Here is a 17123-nt window from a genome sequence, read left to right on the forward strand (position 1 = left end):
TAAGTTCTGCTTTGTTTATAGAAAATTTGAAGCAGATATGTTTCTGTGAGAATTTCAAGGGTAATTACAATTACTTCGTTGCGTTAATCATTTCATCATGACGAGGTTTGACTGTTATGCAGACACGTTTGGCACTGCGTTACGCCGTGATGTTCTGTACAAACTAACCGTGTTATTTTTTATGAACCACAGTTATAAAAATAACTGTGGCTGTTATCGCCCCTTGCTTCTGTTTAGAGGATTTGTTTTCTTGAGCCACATTTGCCTGGTTTGTGTGAAACTTTGTTCTTTGTTCTTATTGGTAAAACAGTTTTGTAGTAGACTATTCATTGCTGATTGCCCCGCCACGGTGGTCTAGTGGCTATGGCGCTCGACTGCTGACTCGAAGGTCGCGGGATCGAATCCCGGCCGCGGCGGCTGCATTTTTGATGGAGGCGAAAATGTCTGAGGCCCGTGTACTTAGATTTAGGTGCACGTTGAAGAACCCCAGGTGGTCGAAATTTCCGAAGCCCTCCACTACGGCGTCTCTCATAATCATATCGTGGTTTTGGGACGTTAAACCCCAGATATTAATATTATATTCTTTGCTGATTCATTCAACAAACAGATGACCCTCTGCAATGATACTTCATCCTTATGGGTTGCCACTACTGACTCTACCATCAAAAATTGGGCAAGTACACTCTCTTTTGTGCTAAACCCATCCATGTTTGCTCATACATGTCTTGCTACCGCCATTTTCTACTAGTCAAGATGGCATTTTGCTGCTGAGCATGAGGACACTGGTTCGGTTCCCACTCACGGTGGCCACATTTCAATGTGAATGAAGCATAAGTCCATGTATTCAGACTTTGGTGCACACTAAGGAAGCACAGATGGTAAAAAATTAATTCGGCACCCCCCATTGTGACATGCTTCATAATTGTATTGTTGCTTAATTTTAATAATGTCATATTTTAATGTAAAATAACATTGAAGAAAAGTTATTTGTATACCAGAACTAATCTTGTGCTCTTTGTTCACTTGCGTATTTCTTATTTCCTAACACTATTTTGGGCATTAAATGCAGCCTGTGAACAACCGGTGCTCACAGCTGGACGACTACGACACTGACATACTGGTTCCTCTCAGCCAGAAGCCACAGGCCAGCATTAAAGGCAAGAGCACAATGTCTTGTAGCTCTGGCCACGAATTAAGGACACTATACAGCTGTGCAGTAGGGTGATAAGAATCTGTGATTTATAAGTAGCTAGTTAACCATTTGTAGGTTTGCCTATATTTTTGACTCGATGGTATAAAAACCGGCTGTGGTGTCTGATATAAACTACAAAGAAATAGTATAAAACAAATTTCATCAAAATCAAGCCAGTAGTTTACTGAAGAAAAAAAAGTGGGACATATATGTCCCACTGACTCATGAAAGTGCTTTCAAAAAGTGGGAAAACACTGTCCCGCTGTCTCATGAAGGCACCATCTCGAGATTGCATCAACGGGTATTTGGGATGAAACAGCCGAAGCAAATGGCACAGCGTATCACTTCTCAAGTTGTGCTGAGGAAAGTTGTGTGGACCTCATTTCCAGCAGTAGAGCACCACCTGCACCTGCGCCTCTTGTGAGCCTTCATAGCACCGTGGTCTGTTCCTGTAAAGCTTACTTCACTGCATGCATGCACCAACCGTTTTTTTGTCCATTTGTCTGTCCTTGCTTTGACTGTCAAAATTTTCGAATGTGGCTGTTGTCCCTGAATATGTGCCTACTTTTCAAGAGGTATATGATATCAAGAAAAATACTGCCACGCACCAATGTCGGCAATTACGCTGAGGGATGAGCGTGGCAATTTCTCAGGGGATTGTACTTCAATGCATTTATCGGTCAAGTTAATGTGCAAATTTACAAAAACGTGATGACTGGAAGCTAAAATTGCCTCTCTGAAAAACCAGAAAAAGAGAAAATTATCCAGCATTTAGGTTGGTAGGTTCTTTCTATTTGGAGAAGAGGAAAATTCAGAAGCTATCATAAAACTTTTTTCGAAATTTAGCACCATTGTAACACTACTTCTGCCCTTTGAAAGTGTGTTAAAAGAATTTTGCTGTAGATTTTGAAGACTTAGGTAAGATATGAGTGACTTAGCATTGCGCTAATTTCAATGGGTGATGTGGGAGAAAATGTTTCCTGCAGACAGAAAAGTGGGATGTATGTGTCCCACTGTCGCACAAAGAGTTAATTGAATGATGGCAAAACCTCTTATGTTCTGGGTGGAAAGAATGGAATTCGTATACCCACAAATCCACCTAGGATTTTCCATAAAGAAAATCCCTGTTTGGTAGGCTTGGATACAGTGCCACCGTGTGTGCAAGCTCAGACGAATTATAGCCCATCTCAACATGGTATACTAAATTCTGTTTGCATTCCAAGCATTTACTCTCATCTGTGAATAAATGCTAGCACACAGCAATGGCTGTTCTTGCATTCTGCGATCATAATGTCTGTCCGGAAGTTTATTGTTGAAAAAATAATTAGGGAAGCTCACTTAACATGTTCATCATTGATTACCAGATTATATGCTCGTCAGCATGACAGTCATGTTGAAGAAGAGGATTCTCTATTTCTGTTGCACATACCTTGGGCATACCTGGAAGTTTGCCTGGAAACATGATACGCTTTTGAAACGTGACAACTGTGACAGTGCAGTGTGTTATTTCTTTTCTTTTTATGTTCTCTATTTTTGTTTGCACAAATGGACAAGATCAAACAAAGCTTGCATGTGTGGTAGCAAATACCTTCCAGCCACTGATTGCATACATGCTCACACTCCCACGCAGGTAATCCCAGCATCAGGCATTATGCAGTCCTCAACGACAAACGCTACATTATCACCAAGGACACAGCTGGCAATGTTGCTGTGTGGGATGTCCTCCATGTAAGTTCTGCATGAGCTTCCTGCTTGTTAAGAATCTGACAGGAGTTACAGAAAGTCAGTTTTCCTGCTGTGCTTGCACCAGTGGTTCCCAAGCCTTTAGCCATCACAGACCCTCTATAAAGAAACACATTTGAATGAAGCAACCTGTTTTGACTTGAAAAGATCTTTTAATGTTATTGCATTCTATGTTTAAATTATGGGCAGGTAGATGTCATTGTCTTTGTGCAGTTGGTATAGTGTTCTGAACAAGGCTGCTGGTATCAAGTTCAACTGTAAAGGGTAAAAGTATTGCACGTCAACTTCAGAACTAGCACTCTCTCTTGTTTTGTGTTTTATATGCATAGCTGTAAAAGACAGGTTTTGGCTGTAAGGGGCAAATCATTGGATTTTGCCTGCCGAGCTTCATGCACGGCAGGGAACACAGAACTGAAGCCCATGGAGCACAATTTTTTAAGAAACATTGTAGTCCAGTGTCCGTGAGGCCAAGGTTTTAAACTGTCAAAAATAAACTGAGAAACTTGTTTAAGCAATGCTTTAGGCTTGCTATTGGTCTCTTATATCATGGTCCAATGGGCATTATTTGGCATAGGGTGCAGTTTTAATATTTCAGCAAGATTTCTGTCTGACCTGCTCATCATTTCAACAATCGAGAAAAACGTATATAGCACATATATATATATCTAGTGTATAAATTGGCTAGGAAAGCAGACAAGGGAGATTCACTTTTCCGTCATGGCAATAGCAGCAAAATCAAAGTTTATGACCTGGTTGGTGTTTTTATGACGTTTCACTGAAGTGTACGAGTTCATATTGTGTTTCTCAACATCATTCTGATCATTAAATGGACTCTTACCAGATTAAAGCACTGATGAAATAAATGCATTCTGTGTCAATCATGTGGACAATAATGCTTGCAGCGGCTCATGTAATTGAATTGCCACAGTGCTTTATTACAAATTAAATTCACTTTACGTTATTGCTGCTCTCAACAGGCCTGTAAAGTAGAAGACCTTGGTGCGGCTGACTTTGAGGCGGAAGTGAAGAAGCGGTTCAAGATGGTCTTCGTTCCCAACTGGTTTTCAGTTGACCTCAAGATGGGCGTGAGTACACTGTGTTGCTCCACATATGCCCAATTCTTTTCCACCTGTATATCCATGTCATAGCATGTGCTATGGCTCGTGAACAGAAAAGATAAAGCTACTAAAAATAGGCACATTCTTTCGGACTTGGGGAGCGATTAATCATGAGGCATTTACAAGGTCAATATACAGTACACAGGTACTACACGTAGGGGTCCAACAAAATGCCACAACTGTCATTCTTGTTTTACTCGGACTTCACACAGCACTGCTGTTTTCTTTTTCTCCTCACCAGATGTTGTGCCTTCACCTGGACGACCCAGACTGCTTTACAGCCTGGGTTTCCACCAAGGAAGCTGGCTTGGGCCCTCCTGAAGGTCCTGATCCCAAAAGTGAGTGTTAAATAAGCCCTGCATTGGCTTCCAAAAGAGTGTGACGGCGTCAGTTGCTATGTCTTACTAATTCCTCTCCTGTAAGATTTCATGGCTGATCAAAACTCTGCTAGTGTTTTTTTAATATACAGTAAAAGCTCGTTAATTCGGATTTCACGGGACCGGAAAAAATGTCCGAATTAACCGAATGCCGAATTAACGAATGAACAGGAAAAACAACATTAAAATCAAGTTGGAGAAGCATACCTTTATTTGCTGAAGTATTTTGTAATGGTCGTCTGCGTTTTCGCACAGATTCCGGCTTACATTACAATTTTTCTTAACTCTTCCAAATGGCCAACAGCATGCAAACTGTCGGAAGTGCTCAGGCAAACGTCCTCTAATATCAAAAGCGCCTCCGAGACTTCCCGTGAGGTGCGATGAGGTCGCAACATCATTAATTTCTTGATCGGGCAGGAGACCAGTCGTGGCGACACAATCATGAATCACGATGTAGTCCTAGAGGGTCATATCTATGGGAAGGACAGCATCGAAGGTCGGGCAGTCATCGTCGGTGGACTCGGCTGACACATCGTCGATGCCATCGTCAGCTACTGCCGCATGCTCGGGCCTCACATGTAAACACGGTCACAACGGGCAAAAAAAAGAGAACTCCGCAAGAAGCGACGGTGCCGACACAACACAAGGGAAAATGGCGTCGGAGGCGCAGTGGAGCTGTGGAGCGAAGAAAGAAGACGCCGACGTTCGGTGACGCTGGCGAGGTCACTCAGGTTTCGGTTTCGCTCCAGTAGTGCAGCGCTGCTTTACCACACTTTTGTGTAGCGGCAGCCGTCAGCATTCGTCAGAATTAAGCGGTGCGAAGCCCAATTCTGACGAATTAACGAAGGTTTGGTCCCATAGATTAACATGCACTTTGGCCAGGACCAATAGAGCCGTCCGAATTATCCGAATTTCCGAATTAGCGGGTATCGAATTAACGAGCTTTTACTGTATATACCTTGTGATGTCCTTGGCGATTCTTACAAATTCCTCCAAGCTTTAGTGCTTATGAGCATTTGTAGCCAGTAGATGACCTTCATTTTTCTTACATTCTGCTTTTTCTCCTTCTCCAAACATTTGCGCATGGCACCAGTCAACCTTGGAGCCCTTGTACTTCAGGCTTTACTCGAGCACTGGCCACCATCTTACCTTCCTCCAGATCGACCTGAGAACGGTATGTCTTCTTCTGTGAGCTTGGCCTTGTGTGCACACTGTGATAGTGCTGGAAACACCACTCAGACAACATCGATGAAGGGAATCGTGACTACAGCCATCTACATACACTCAGGCCAGAATTGAATTGCAGAACTTTCATTCATTTGCTACCACCTACAACAGCAGCATGTGTAGCACTGCACTCTCGGATTACAGAGCGTTACATGCTCATGTGCTAGTCTAGTCAAAAAGCGTAGGTTTGAGTCACTGAATTCCACATTTGCTCAACTGTCTTCCATACGAGAGCAATTACTTTAATCAGGTAGCTCTGCTGCAGCTTTGGCACTTGGTTGGCAAACTTGACATTATATCAACTACCATCTCTGTTTTGTAGGTGTACTGTATTACGGTGGCTTGAGATTTGCTGAATGTGGAGAACACAATGAGTTTTTACATTCATAATGGAGTGGTTGCACGTTTTGATGGAGAACAGGGTGATGCGGAATGACAGAAATGTGTGTTCAGTGAACTTCCACATGCATGTTTATACCATGTACAGATGGCTCCACTGTTAAAGGGAACACTTGCATGCAGGGCATGTTCAGACTTCGCTCTCTTGCAAAAGCATAGTGGCCGTTGACAGTTGGGACTCCTTTTCACAGAACAGTGCCATGCACGAACGAAGTTTCCCCATCCACTTGCCGTTAGGGGGCCAGCAATATGAAGGGTGCTCATGCGAGTGTTCCCTTTAACAGTGGACCGTACTGTACATTGATAGCCTTGTTTTCCCAAGGTGTCCTATATATAAGGTTGCACAGCAATTGATTTTCTGTCATTGTGCAGGCACAGTTGTTGCTCCCACCATGAATGGTGGTGACAGGCAGAAGCCTGGCAACCTGTACTTCAGCATGCCAGATCACACGCCAGTGACTTTCAGGTCAGTGCTTTCAAAAAGTCAAGCCAACAGCAGGTTTGTCTTACAGCTTGTGAGCTTAATAAATGTATTTATTTTTACTTTGGTAGGGCTCTTCAGAACCTGAGTGCTTGTTCAGCACATTGCCTTTTTATGGTGTAACAAATGCTAAGTGACTAAAAGAAAACACTTTTCCACATCCCTCTAATCATTGTTTGATGCCCAGGACAGTTTTAAAGGTACACTAAGGAACAACGAAAGAAGGGGAATGGAACGAGGGGCATGTTTTCTTGTCGCCTAACGAAGCCTTGATAATGTTGTGTAAAGAAATGAATTATTTCATATTCATTAGCAAATTATCCTTCTACAACATTAAAGGGATACGAAAGGTAAATAACAATTTATATCAGAGTGAAGGGTCAGTGCTTGTCTGAAGTCTGAAACATCAATATTTTACACAGCAGCGCTTTAGTATGTGAGAAATTAAGGTAGATGTAGAACACGATTTGCGCCACCAGTGGGACATTCTGGAACACAAGTCCGATGACATGGAAAGGCCTCAGTACGATTAGTCACAGTTACTCAAATTGCCTATGATGGAATAGAGCATTTCAGTGCATTACAAGACGGAATAAAAGGTAACTACTAGTACATTTCAGCCCAATTCATGCAAAAAAGGACTTCTTGACGATACCACTGTTTCGTTTTCGCTGGACTGTGCTCCGCTAAAGCCCCTTGCTCCATTGTGTCGCAGCGCTAGTCGTCGGGCAGTAAAGCGAGTAAAGTGCGGGTGTGGCTACGTCAGGAGGCCGTTCTTGGAGGCGGGCGGTTTTAATTGCGCTGATGGTACGCAGACCACTAAAACGGCATTTCCCTTCAAACTCGGCATTTCCTTGGCACGAGGCAAGCACTGCGAGGTTTCTGGAACGCTATTTCAACACTCCATGCTGACTTAATATTCGCCTTTAGTGTCCCTTTAAACAAGCCATTATTACTCCAAGAGGAAACCTTACAAGCTAGAAGAGGAAGAAAATACAAAACAAATGTCCTTGCTACTTTAAAGGTTATGCACCAGCTCTCTCTGACGTGAGATTTGTTGGTTGCTTCTGTGGTGTCTACTGCTCGCTTATAATGAACTTAGCCGTAGAGAAATTTAGCGGCAGTGGGCCTTTAGTGCCAGTGCATTTTTCTCTCGCAGTGAGGTCGGAGGCCGAACACTGCTCAGGTTCCTGGTGGGTGATGCTGGACGTGATGCGGAGGAGCTGCTGATTAATGAGACCATTCCATCCTGGGTGCATGATGTAGTGGTGTCTGTGAGTCCCACCACATGTTCTCCACTTTCTTGATCTGTGCACGTGGAAGAGCATAAGAATACCGCTCCTCACCACTGCGCTCATTCGTAGGTACTCGGACTTCATTAATCAAAGTTGACGTGTTTTTCCTGTAACTGTACCCTTCATAAGGGAATGTACCCAACGTGGCATGCTTTAGTATTTGCAGTGGCTGAAGCACTGTTCTTCTGTTCATGTCTTCATTGTTCATTTTTTGACGTATCACTTCAATACGAATTGATGAAAAAAGCTGTCGAGTACAGATACGTCAGAACGCATTTAATGCTTCAGGTGGGCCACGTTGTTCCCTCCTATGCTGTTAACATTGTTCTCCTATCATTTGCATATGGGCAGTCGTGTTATCGTTATGGGGCTATTGAAAGAGAGAGACAGATGAAAAGCAAGAAAAAATAGTTGCGAGAAATCAAAAGTATGCAGGCCACCACTTGTCGATTTGTTTTACAGAATGTTTACTTTAACACGTTGACCATTTCCAGAAAAACGTGCCCCGGTTTCCCAAGATCCCATTTTCGCTGCTTCCACACATTACGTCGGGTGTGAAACCACTTCGAAGGTGTGTGCTTTGTTCCTGATTTTTTTTTTCTGATTTTGTGTTAGAATGAGTATGCAGACACACACCCTCTGATAGCTTTTTACAGTGGTCACATTGCGATATACTACAGCTACAGTGCTTAGATGAAGATAACGTATGGTGCACGGCACACCAGGGATGTGGCTGTCGTGCCTGCTTGAGTTGTACAGTGAAACCCGGGTTATAACGAACTTGAGTATAGCTAATTCTACATTGAACCTACAGAACTCGAGGGCATTGTCAGTATAAAGTGCTGTATATTCGAGCATATAACCTACACCTAAAAAAAATCACCGTACAGAGTAGGGAGCAGATTGTAGGCGGGCGACTTATTCAGTTGTAGCTTCCTAGCAGTAGGGTTTATTCATAATTAGAGAACCACAAGGGGACCAGGACACAAAAATGGAGCTAACGACAGAAAGTATAATTCTATCTGTTGTCAAGCTGTTCCACCCGCTCACAAATGGCAGCAGCTATCAACATCATAAGTTATAATCACATGTGGAAACAGCACGCAGTGTGACAAAAATTAAGTGGTACTAATTTTTGACAGCAACAATATTGCTACTGTGAGTACCTTTATCTTCACCAGTCACTTGGAAATTTTTATTGGCCGTCAAGAAGAATTTATTGTAGACAGACACAAATATACTTAAATGCTAGATACATTTGACTGATATTCATGAATCCTGCTGTTTGTTATAAGCGGGTTTGACTGTAGTAGTATCTTAAGGCTGGAGTGGTAGAAAAGAAAAGCACTTTCTTGCTTTCGGCAAGTAGCCAGTGGCAGCAGGGTCACCTATCCCCATCAAATTAATGAGCTAATTCATTTTTAATGAAGGTTATACAGTTGAACCTCGTTTTTAACAAGTGCGAACACTGCACTGTGGTACCCATATATGACGGCCACAGCCACCATGCGCAATGGGTAAACCATTCTGACTATTCAACATTCAGCGGATACTTGTAGTGTGGATTGCCGAAAACGAAGACGCAAGTTGTAGCAGAAGAGGAAGAGCCGAAGTAATCACCGAATCCACAGCCGATCTGTTGTTTTCACACTCGCTAGCGTTCACACAAATGAACGTTGGCGAGAGTTCTGCGACGACTCTACCTGCAATTGAAATTCCCTCCATGTTATAGGCACTTGCACATGCACACGGTCATGACCATCATCATCGTCATTATTATCATCACCACCACTGTCACGCGAACCAAGGAAGCACTCCAGCTGGCCTACAGGGTTCAGCACCATCACCGTCATTGGTACACAAGATGCGCAAGTATACTGCATCTCGTTCGTTGCATTTTCTTTATTGTCGAGTATCCGACACAACTTGGCAATAATGCATGCACATTCACTGTCCATTCTTCATTGTCATACCTGCAGAATTCATTCATCCTACTTTTTGCTAACTGCAGCAGGGAAACATTTATTATTTTGGAATATGGACAGAACAGGCATATGGCCACAGGTGCCTCATTCAGGTTGCGTGGGCAATGAGCAAGAAGGGGATAGATATCACTTGGTGAGCTGTGGCACCATGGCCGCAACACGGTACACTGAATTACACTGACTTAATGTACAACACTGACGTGAAGAAAGCGGCACTTTTCTCAATGGTGGGTAAGTGTTTGGGATCACTGAGATGAGATACCACATACAGGGTGTTTTTTTTTAGACAATACAAATTTTTAATAAAAATTCTACTATAGTCGGGCTTCTTTTATTTTCACACATGATCTATGTCGAGGTGGAAATACTTTTCCGCAGATAAAATTACATTGACATGGCTTATTAACAAAAACTTGTTCATTAGCTTTTTAATGATTGACTTGAGGGCAGTTGTTTATATTAGAAAGCTGTAGTGCGTGCCAATTTATGGCATACCAATTTTTTAGAAATCGTGAAAGTTGCACGTAGTGAGAGATATTCGTCATTGAATTTTAAGGCTGATACCGAAACTGACTATACCCAGCGCACAGGAAGTGCAACCGCTCTGTTACGTCAGACAGTAACTACTCTTGACAACGAACTTCTTTTAACTGAATGAACGTTCAGAAATTTGCTTTAAGCAACACAAATCAAGATTGATAAGGTGTGCTGAAAAAAAAAAAACAGTGTGCCAGTATGCTCGAAAGTTTTGCAACCTCTCAGTTAATTTCATGTAAGGCACCTTAATTTATACCAGTGCCACATTAGCATTTTGGAGGCCTGTGAACAAATAGACTTCCGGTTGAGCGGCAGCGTAGGCACTGTTAAGCGTAGGCACTGTTAGGCAGTTCCTGTTGCTGCTTGGCCAGTACTCTATCGAGTTGACATAATCGTGCAGAACTCCGCCAAATCTTGAATGCCTTTGGGTGTTGACGAGTAGAAAACATGTCTCCTTGTTCAGTGACATTTCTTCTAAGCAATACATGCACTGTTTTATGAAAAACCACAATTAAAAATTCTTGCAAATGAAGTAGTCAAAAGTACCACTAAGCTTTCATGTCAATGAAATAGCCTCTTACAGGGCCCCTCACCAGCCTCTGAAAATGCAAAAAATGAGCGCTTTATTCTCTCCTGGCGTTTGTAGTCTTTCTGGCGCACTTCGTGATGCAAGAACAGTGATTCATGTGATATCAATACGGTACATACTTTCGATTGGTCCATATACGCGAAATATCAGTTGTGAATTGTCTCCTACACTGCTTTGCCATGCAGCCATCTGCCCGTTCTTCCTTGTCTCGCATGACTATCGTGCGCGATCGACCGATTTCACTTCATTTTGCGTGTTTTTGACTGCGCGAGCAGAGATAACGTGTAGCCGGCAAGCGCGAAATCCTGATAGGCTCCACACTTAGTGCTGGCATTATAGTACACATGCTTTTAAAAAATAAGTGGCGAGGAGGAGATATCGCCTGTAGGAAGGGTAGTGAAGGCAAGAAAGAAACCACTCCCTCATCTTTGAACTCAGGAGTGGTGAGGGGCCCTTTAAAACAGCTAGACGCCGACATAAAAAGTGATTTTATTAAAGATGAAAATTGAAAGTCCTGAAGCATGGAGACCTTCTGTTTTGTTGGAAGTTTGGTAATGCATGTTTATAAATCAATGCACGTATTTCTACAAGGCTTGCAAAAGTTGTGTTTCGTTGATCTCATTTATCATTTCATTGTATATTTTTCTTTCATTAAAACGAGGTTCAACTGTATGCAAATGTAGCTCTTGGATGCATGACACGTAAATTAGCCCAAGCAGCTAGGATTGGTGTTTTTCCTGACTGAGAATGAATAGAGCAGTTGATGTTCTGGTTTGTAAGAAAAGGTTGGAAAAAGACTTCAGCATTAGAAGAGCGTAGCAGTTCCAGGGAGTGTGTTCACTGAACTTTTCATTTTTTACCTAGTCTTTAGCAGTGATGTGGTGAAGCATATGTTTTGATTTTAATTGCCTGCTTGCTATCACCTCTGTTTGAAAAAGCTGCCACTTTTGTCATGAGCCATTTTCATGTTTGATACAGCCAAATTGAGGCACAAAAGACAAACGTTAGGTTTAGCTGGAGTGAGAGATTACCATCCCGGACACCCCTCAGCATTTATTCCAATCCCAGAAATTATTTGTAACCTGCAATAAAGTCTTGACGGTCTTCTGGAAACAACATATCGCTAATGAAAGTGAGTGATGTTACGCGAACGTCTATGTCAATCATGCCAGCGATTGAAAAGAGGCCCTGCTTGCCCCTGCCTCCCTTAGAGAGTCAAGGAATGGCACGTAGGGTGCCACACACCCCCATCACTAGCACTGGCAGAGTGGCTAGAAAAATATGATGCCTAGGAGTGCAACTGAATGAAAATCCAGCAGCATAGGCCACGCTAAATTCTCGTCATGTCTAAATTATTATTATTGCTTTAATGTACTTTGTGCTACTTTACAGCAAGACATCATAAGCTAGCACAATGCTTCCACTGCAACGTACCTGTTCTATCGTGTGTCTTTTTTTTTTTTCAGTTTTGTGAGCCCTGTTTTTGGGTTAGAGTGTCAGTTTGAACATTTCACTAATCTCTCACTTTAGCTTGTCTTAATATTTGTCTCGAGTGTCCCTTTGGTAAAGGGAGGACCAGACCACTAGCGTTAATGTTATACAATGGCTGCACTAATTTCACACCGATTCTACTTTTTAGCTGCGATCTATGACAAAACTGCTGGTATGATTTGATTCTAATCTTCTGACAGCGATCCAGATATTAATCACTTCCGCGAAGTCCTTTATTACAAAGGTAACCTTTAGTTAAAACATGAAATGTTAATGACATGTAACGTGTCTATTACGCAGTGCACTGTGTGCCTCTTGAGTCATTTCTGAACGAGGTAAAGCCGGTTCAAAAGCAAAGCAGTTTTACCAAGTTTATAATGCATGGTTTGACATAGCTTAAGTATAGTAATGGTGAAAACATTAATGTAAGCTTACTCGTTAGCTTCCTATTGTGTTTAATATGCTATTTGTGACTGTTCAGCATGCTCCATGTATGCATTTCTGCTTGGCAATGCCTGTCACTACATTTTAAGAGCACCCACTGATCTGCATGGCTTATGATATGTACCCTAGTTGCACTCATCACATGACACAAGTGGCACAAATGACACAAGTTCCCAGTGCCTTAGCGGTGTCTTTTGACACTTAGGTGATTTTACACCTCTGAAGAAATGCACAGGCAGGAGCCTATAGCCTATCACCAAAACTAGAAGCACCTTATAAAGTTGCCAGCCACCAAAGAGGTTTAATTGATTAATTTATTTATTTATATGAAGTGCTCCTATTTAGAATAAACACTGTGAACACTGAACTCAGAACTCAACTGTAGCAGCGGACGTGAGCAGCATGCATATGTTGCGCCATATTCTTGTTGCTTTATGTCCAAAAGAACTATGCCTCTCTACTACTCTTGTATGAGCTTAATGCTTGTGAGGTAGCAGTTATATTCTCACTTTGTCTTCATCCAGGTCGGAAGTAGTTTGGGCAGCCCGTATTTATTTATTTATCCCTTCATTCATTCTACGATCTTGTATAGATCACAACAAGGTAGCACATAGCAGTTCCTGTCAAAGAGGGATAAAGAACAAAGGTATAGCAGTGCAAGTAAAAAAGACCTAGTTCTAAGTGTTCTAAGTGTTCAAATGATGCGTGTGAACTTCATGTCACAGTATCACCAATAGGGCTCTTTCATTCAGTAACGTTTCTTAGAGAGAAAGGGCACTTCAAGCAGTCATTTCAAAGAGTTGAATGTGTCATTGTAAGAGGTATGAATCATGACATTGTCACTTGCCTTGTCCCCTTACACACTCTTTGGCCCAGTTTCTTTAGAAAACATTGCCAAAAAAAAACTTGGGTGCATCCACCAAATTTCTTTATAAATTGTGCCAACACTTGCCTCTCAGGGGCCAAAACAATTTGTACCCAGAAGCACCAATGTAACTGTGCTCTATCTCGGAAGGCACTTGCAGCACTGCTAAAACCAGAGAATATGCGCAGATGTCCCTGTGAAATATAGAATACGACTACTCTAGTGACAGCTTTCTTCTTGAAGAAATCGTATTGCTCGCGCAGTGAATGCACTCACATCATAAAGACACCTCAACATTGCTTTTAGAAATTAGGATTTTTTTCCCCCCTCTCAATAATTGCACACACAACATTTGTCCCGCGTAGTTCTGTGAATTAGAAGCCATGCTGTAGTTTGTTGGTTGACTCACTTTGGCCGGTCATGATAGTGCTCGCTACTGATAGACATCTCTTGCCAGAGAAATTAATGCAATGTGATTCCACTGTGACATTATTATATCAAAACCACATGCAGACAGTTGCACAACTGAAAGTGAGTGAACTGGTAAGCTCTACATTTGCCCCCCCCCCCCTTCTTAAAGCAAAGCTATTCCTGCCTACTTTTGGATGTATACTTTAAGACACTAACAAAATATGATCTATCTTTTCTGTGCTATGCTTGCATGCCACACATGAATAACCATCACTGGCAAATTTTGTCCTGTATCACTGTGTTTTTTGACATCCTGAGCAGGCTTCATGCACTAAAGCCTCTTGAATTATCATAAAACATTTATCTCTTGAGTTCATTCCTTGCTACCTTATTTTGTTACATTACCTGCTTCTTCTGTGTCGTGCCTTTTCAGTGTGTCATTTCTGCATCTCTAATGTAGCGCTTGGTTCTGTTTTCGTCACTTTCCACGCTGGCATAGGGATGGCAGGTGCCATATAAGATCCGGATCTGGGACATAGATACAAACATGGCATATGTTCACTTTCTGTGCAAAGAGAATGAAACACAATTTTATTGTATACTTGGATTTAGACGCACATAGAAGAACCCCGGGTGGTCATATTAGTAATCCGGAGTCTTCTCACTATGATGTGCTGCATAATCATATCATGGTTTTGGCAATTGAAAGCACAGAAAATAAACTGCTGCTTGCGTGCCATTACATTACAGTCCACAGCAGTTCATGCCTTCTCTTCTCCTTCTGAATATTATACATAAATTTGAAATATGTGCAGACAGAATGGGCATCAGTGGCCTGTACAGTGTTCACAATGTGCACCCATAATTGAATGTCTTGTTAGTTTCATTTTAATAGCTTTTACTATTCTTATACCTAATTCGGCTACTATATGATGATAGAGGGAATTCAGCATTAAGACAGTGTTTCTCAACATGTTTTTTTGCAGGAAGAGGACACTTGCAGTCTTTCTTTAAGTAATTCCGTGCGACTAATAGTGAAAGCAATATAGCATTTCCTATGTATAAAGTGATTGACATTCAGCTCAAAATCAATCGCACTGAATGTTTCTTATATTTTTACATTGGATTATACAGTGAAAACAAAGATGTTTTGATGTAGTGTGCGATCCTTCAAACAATTAGCTCAGACAGAATTATCTGTGACGTACATGTTAAAGGCTTTGTACTTTCACACCACAGCATTGTGGCGAGGGCATAAATATCAGCTGCACTCTTACAATGGCCAGATCTTCTACAAATATATAGCTAGTGCTCATGTCTTTTTCTCCAACTGACCTTTTTCACTCTACAAAGCTCGACGTCCTCCTCGCATTTGGCTTCCAGTGGTGATGGGTGGTGGATTTTTTGTGCTGTCAGCGTATTCTTTCAGCCTGATGACTTTCAGCACCTGTCTCTTATCATGCAGCCTTCATTGCTAAGGCTCGGGTTTCTCTGCTCAGCATCATCCATCATTTGCTGCTTGTTTCAAACGCTTATGCTCAGCACCCCTCACCTTGCCTGTCAGCGCGTCAACTGTGCGCGACAGGCATGCTCCAGCTGGAACATCATCATCAGCAGTGTATGCTCTTCTTAATCATATCTCTTCCTAATCATAGTTAAAATAAGGCACGATAAATATAAGGGCCTATGCACAATCTGCATTTTATCAAGCAAAAGTACCCTTCCCCAAAATATGCTTTGTTGTGAATACATATGTTATACAGGGTGCAAAAGCAATAGACAGACAACAACACATTCATACCTATTGCACAACATACGTAATTGTGTCAAACCAGCCACCCCATTAGCAACTCCATTTTGATAGATAGCCACAACTAGCTGATGTCTGCAGCTACATCTAAAGCTTTTTTTTTTTTTGCTTTCTGCTCGCTGTAAAAACAAAATAGAAGAAGAAATGGACACTCGTGGAGAGTCCTCCTCCAGTGTACAGTCTGTAAATATGAGACATTTTATCTGAGCAGCCATGTTTCTTCGTGAAGGGACACTGTTAACATGTGTGTAAAAAATGCTTTAGATTTTGCAGTGCTGCGAATGGCTCCTGGTATAGACCTCACTACAGCCAAATTTAATGTTTACCCGTATATTTTTCTACAAACAGCCACATTCGTTATATCAATCTAGGCACTTAACCTTCATACACGTCAAACGTTCAGTCACATTATTGCTGCATTAGTTACCAGACAGCAGCTTACATTTAGACGCAGCTGATGGCTAGGTAATGCACAGATTAAAAACAGTGCATGTGCACAACGTCTACTATAATTGTTTTAGATGAATGACTAGCATGATTTTTGTTAAGAATGTTTCATGGGTATTTTAGCTTGGCGCAGTGGAGATTTCTTCGCTATGGCTAGCTTACAGAGAGCATCATTACGTATTTTACATCTAATCAATGATACATTAAAGGGGCCCTGCAAAACTTTTCGAAGTAATCGCTGAATCATCTCACTATCGGAATTTATTGCCTCACGGATCAACTGTTGCAAAAAATTTTTTAGATTCTGTCAAGAAGAGCGTAGTTACAGTGATTCTTTGCATGCTCTAGGTGCTTTCTCTCTCTCCTTTCTGCTGGCAAGATGTGGTAATTATGCAGCTCATGACACTCAAATCATTCAGCGGCCATGTCCACGTGCTTTTGAGTACACGACGCAGTTGATTTTGGGCACACGACATCATTTGTCGAGAGAAGAGTGAGCGATTTTTAGCTGACATTGAAATTTAATTGTCAATTCCATGCCGTGTGCTGTGCTACAACGTCTGGCTCACATGTTTGCAGGAGCCTCGACTACAAAAATCAGCCATGTTTTCTGACCATGTCAAAAAGTGTTGCAGGGCCCCTTTAACTCGTTTCTCCTGCACCATAAAAAAAGCGATCAGTTTGCTTAATGGTTTTTTTTTCCAATGAACAC

General features: G+C 41.9%; 1 protein-coding gene across 3 annotated transcripts in view; it reads left to right on the forward strand.

Moving 5' to 3' along the window:
• LOC119383067 (WD repeat-containing protein 48) overlaps nucleotides 1-17123 on the forward strand; it is a 46371-nt gene that overhangs the window by 18145 nt on the left and 11103 nt on the right. For all 3 annotated transcript variants that reach the window (XM_037651058.2, XM_037651059.2, XM_037651060.2), the window contains exons 9-17: nucleotides 608-673; nucleotides 1070-1157; nucleotides 2823-2920; nucleotides 3913-4020; nucleotides 4295-4391; nucleotides 5524-5604; nucleotides 6429-6522; nucleotides 7697-7811; nucleotides 8327-8403. In XM_037651058.2, coding sequence (XP_037506986.1) covers nucleotides 608-673; nucleotides 1070-1157; nucleotides 2823-2920; nucleotides 3913-4020; nucleotides 4295-4391; nucleotides 5524-5604; nucleotides 6429-6522; nucleotides 7697-7811; nucleotides 8327-8403 — 824 coding nt within the window. The remainder of the gene's footprint in view (nucleotides 1-607; nucleotides 674-1069; nucleotides 1158-2822; nucleotides 2921-3912; nucleotides 4021-4294; nucleotides 4392-5523; nucleotides 5605-6428; nucleotides 6523-7696; nucleotides 7812-8326; nucleotides 8404-17123) is intronic.

The sequence above is a fragment of the Rhipicephalus sanguineus genome, chromosome 2 (genome assembly GCF_013339695.2).
Source record: "Rhipicephalus sanguineus isolate Rsan-2018 chromosome 2, BIME_Rsan_1.4, whole genome shotgun sequence".
Classification (NCBI taxonomy): domain Eukaryota; kingdom Metazoa; phylum Arthropoda; class Arachnida; order Ixodida; family Ixodidae; genus Rhipicephalus; species Rhipicephalus sanguineus.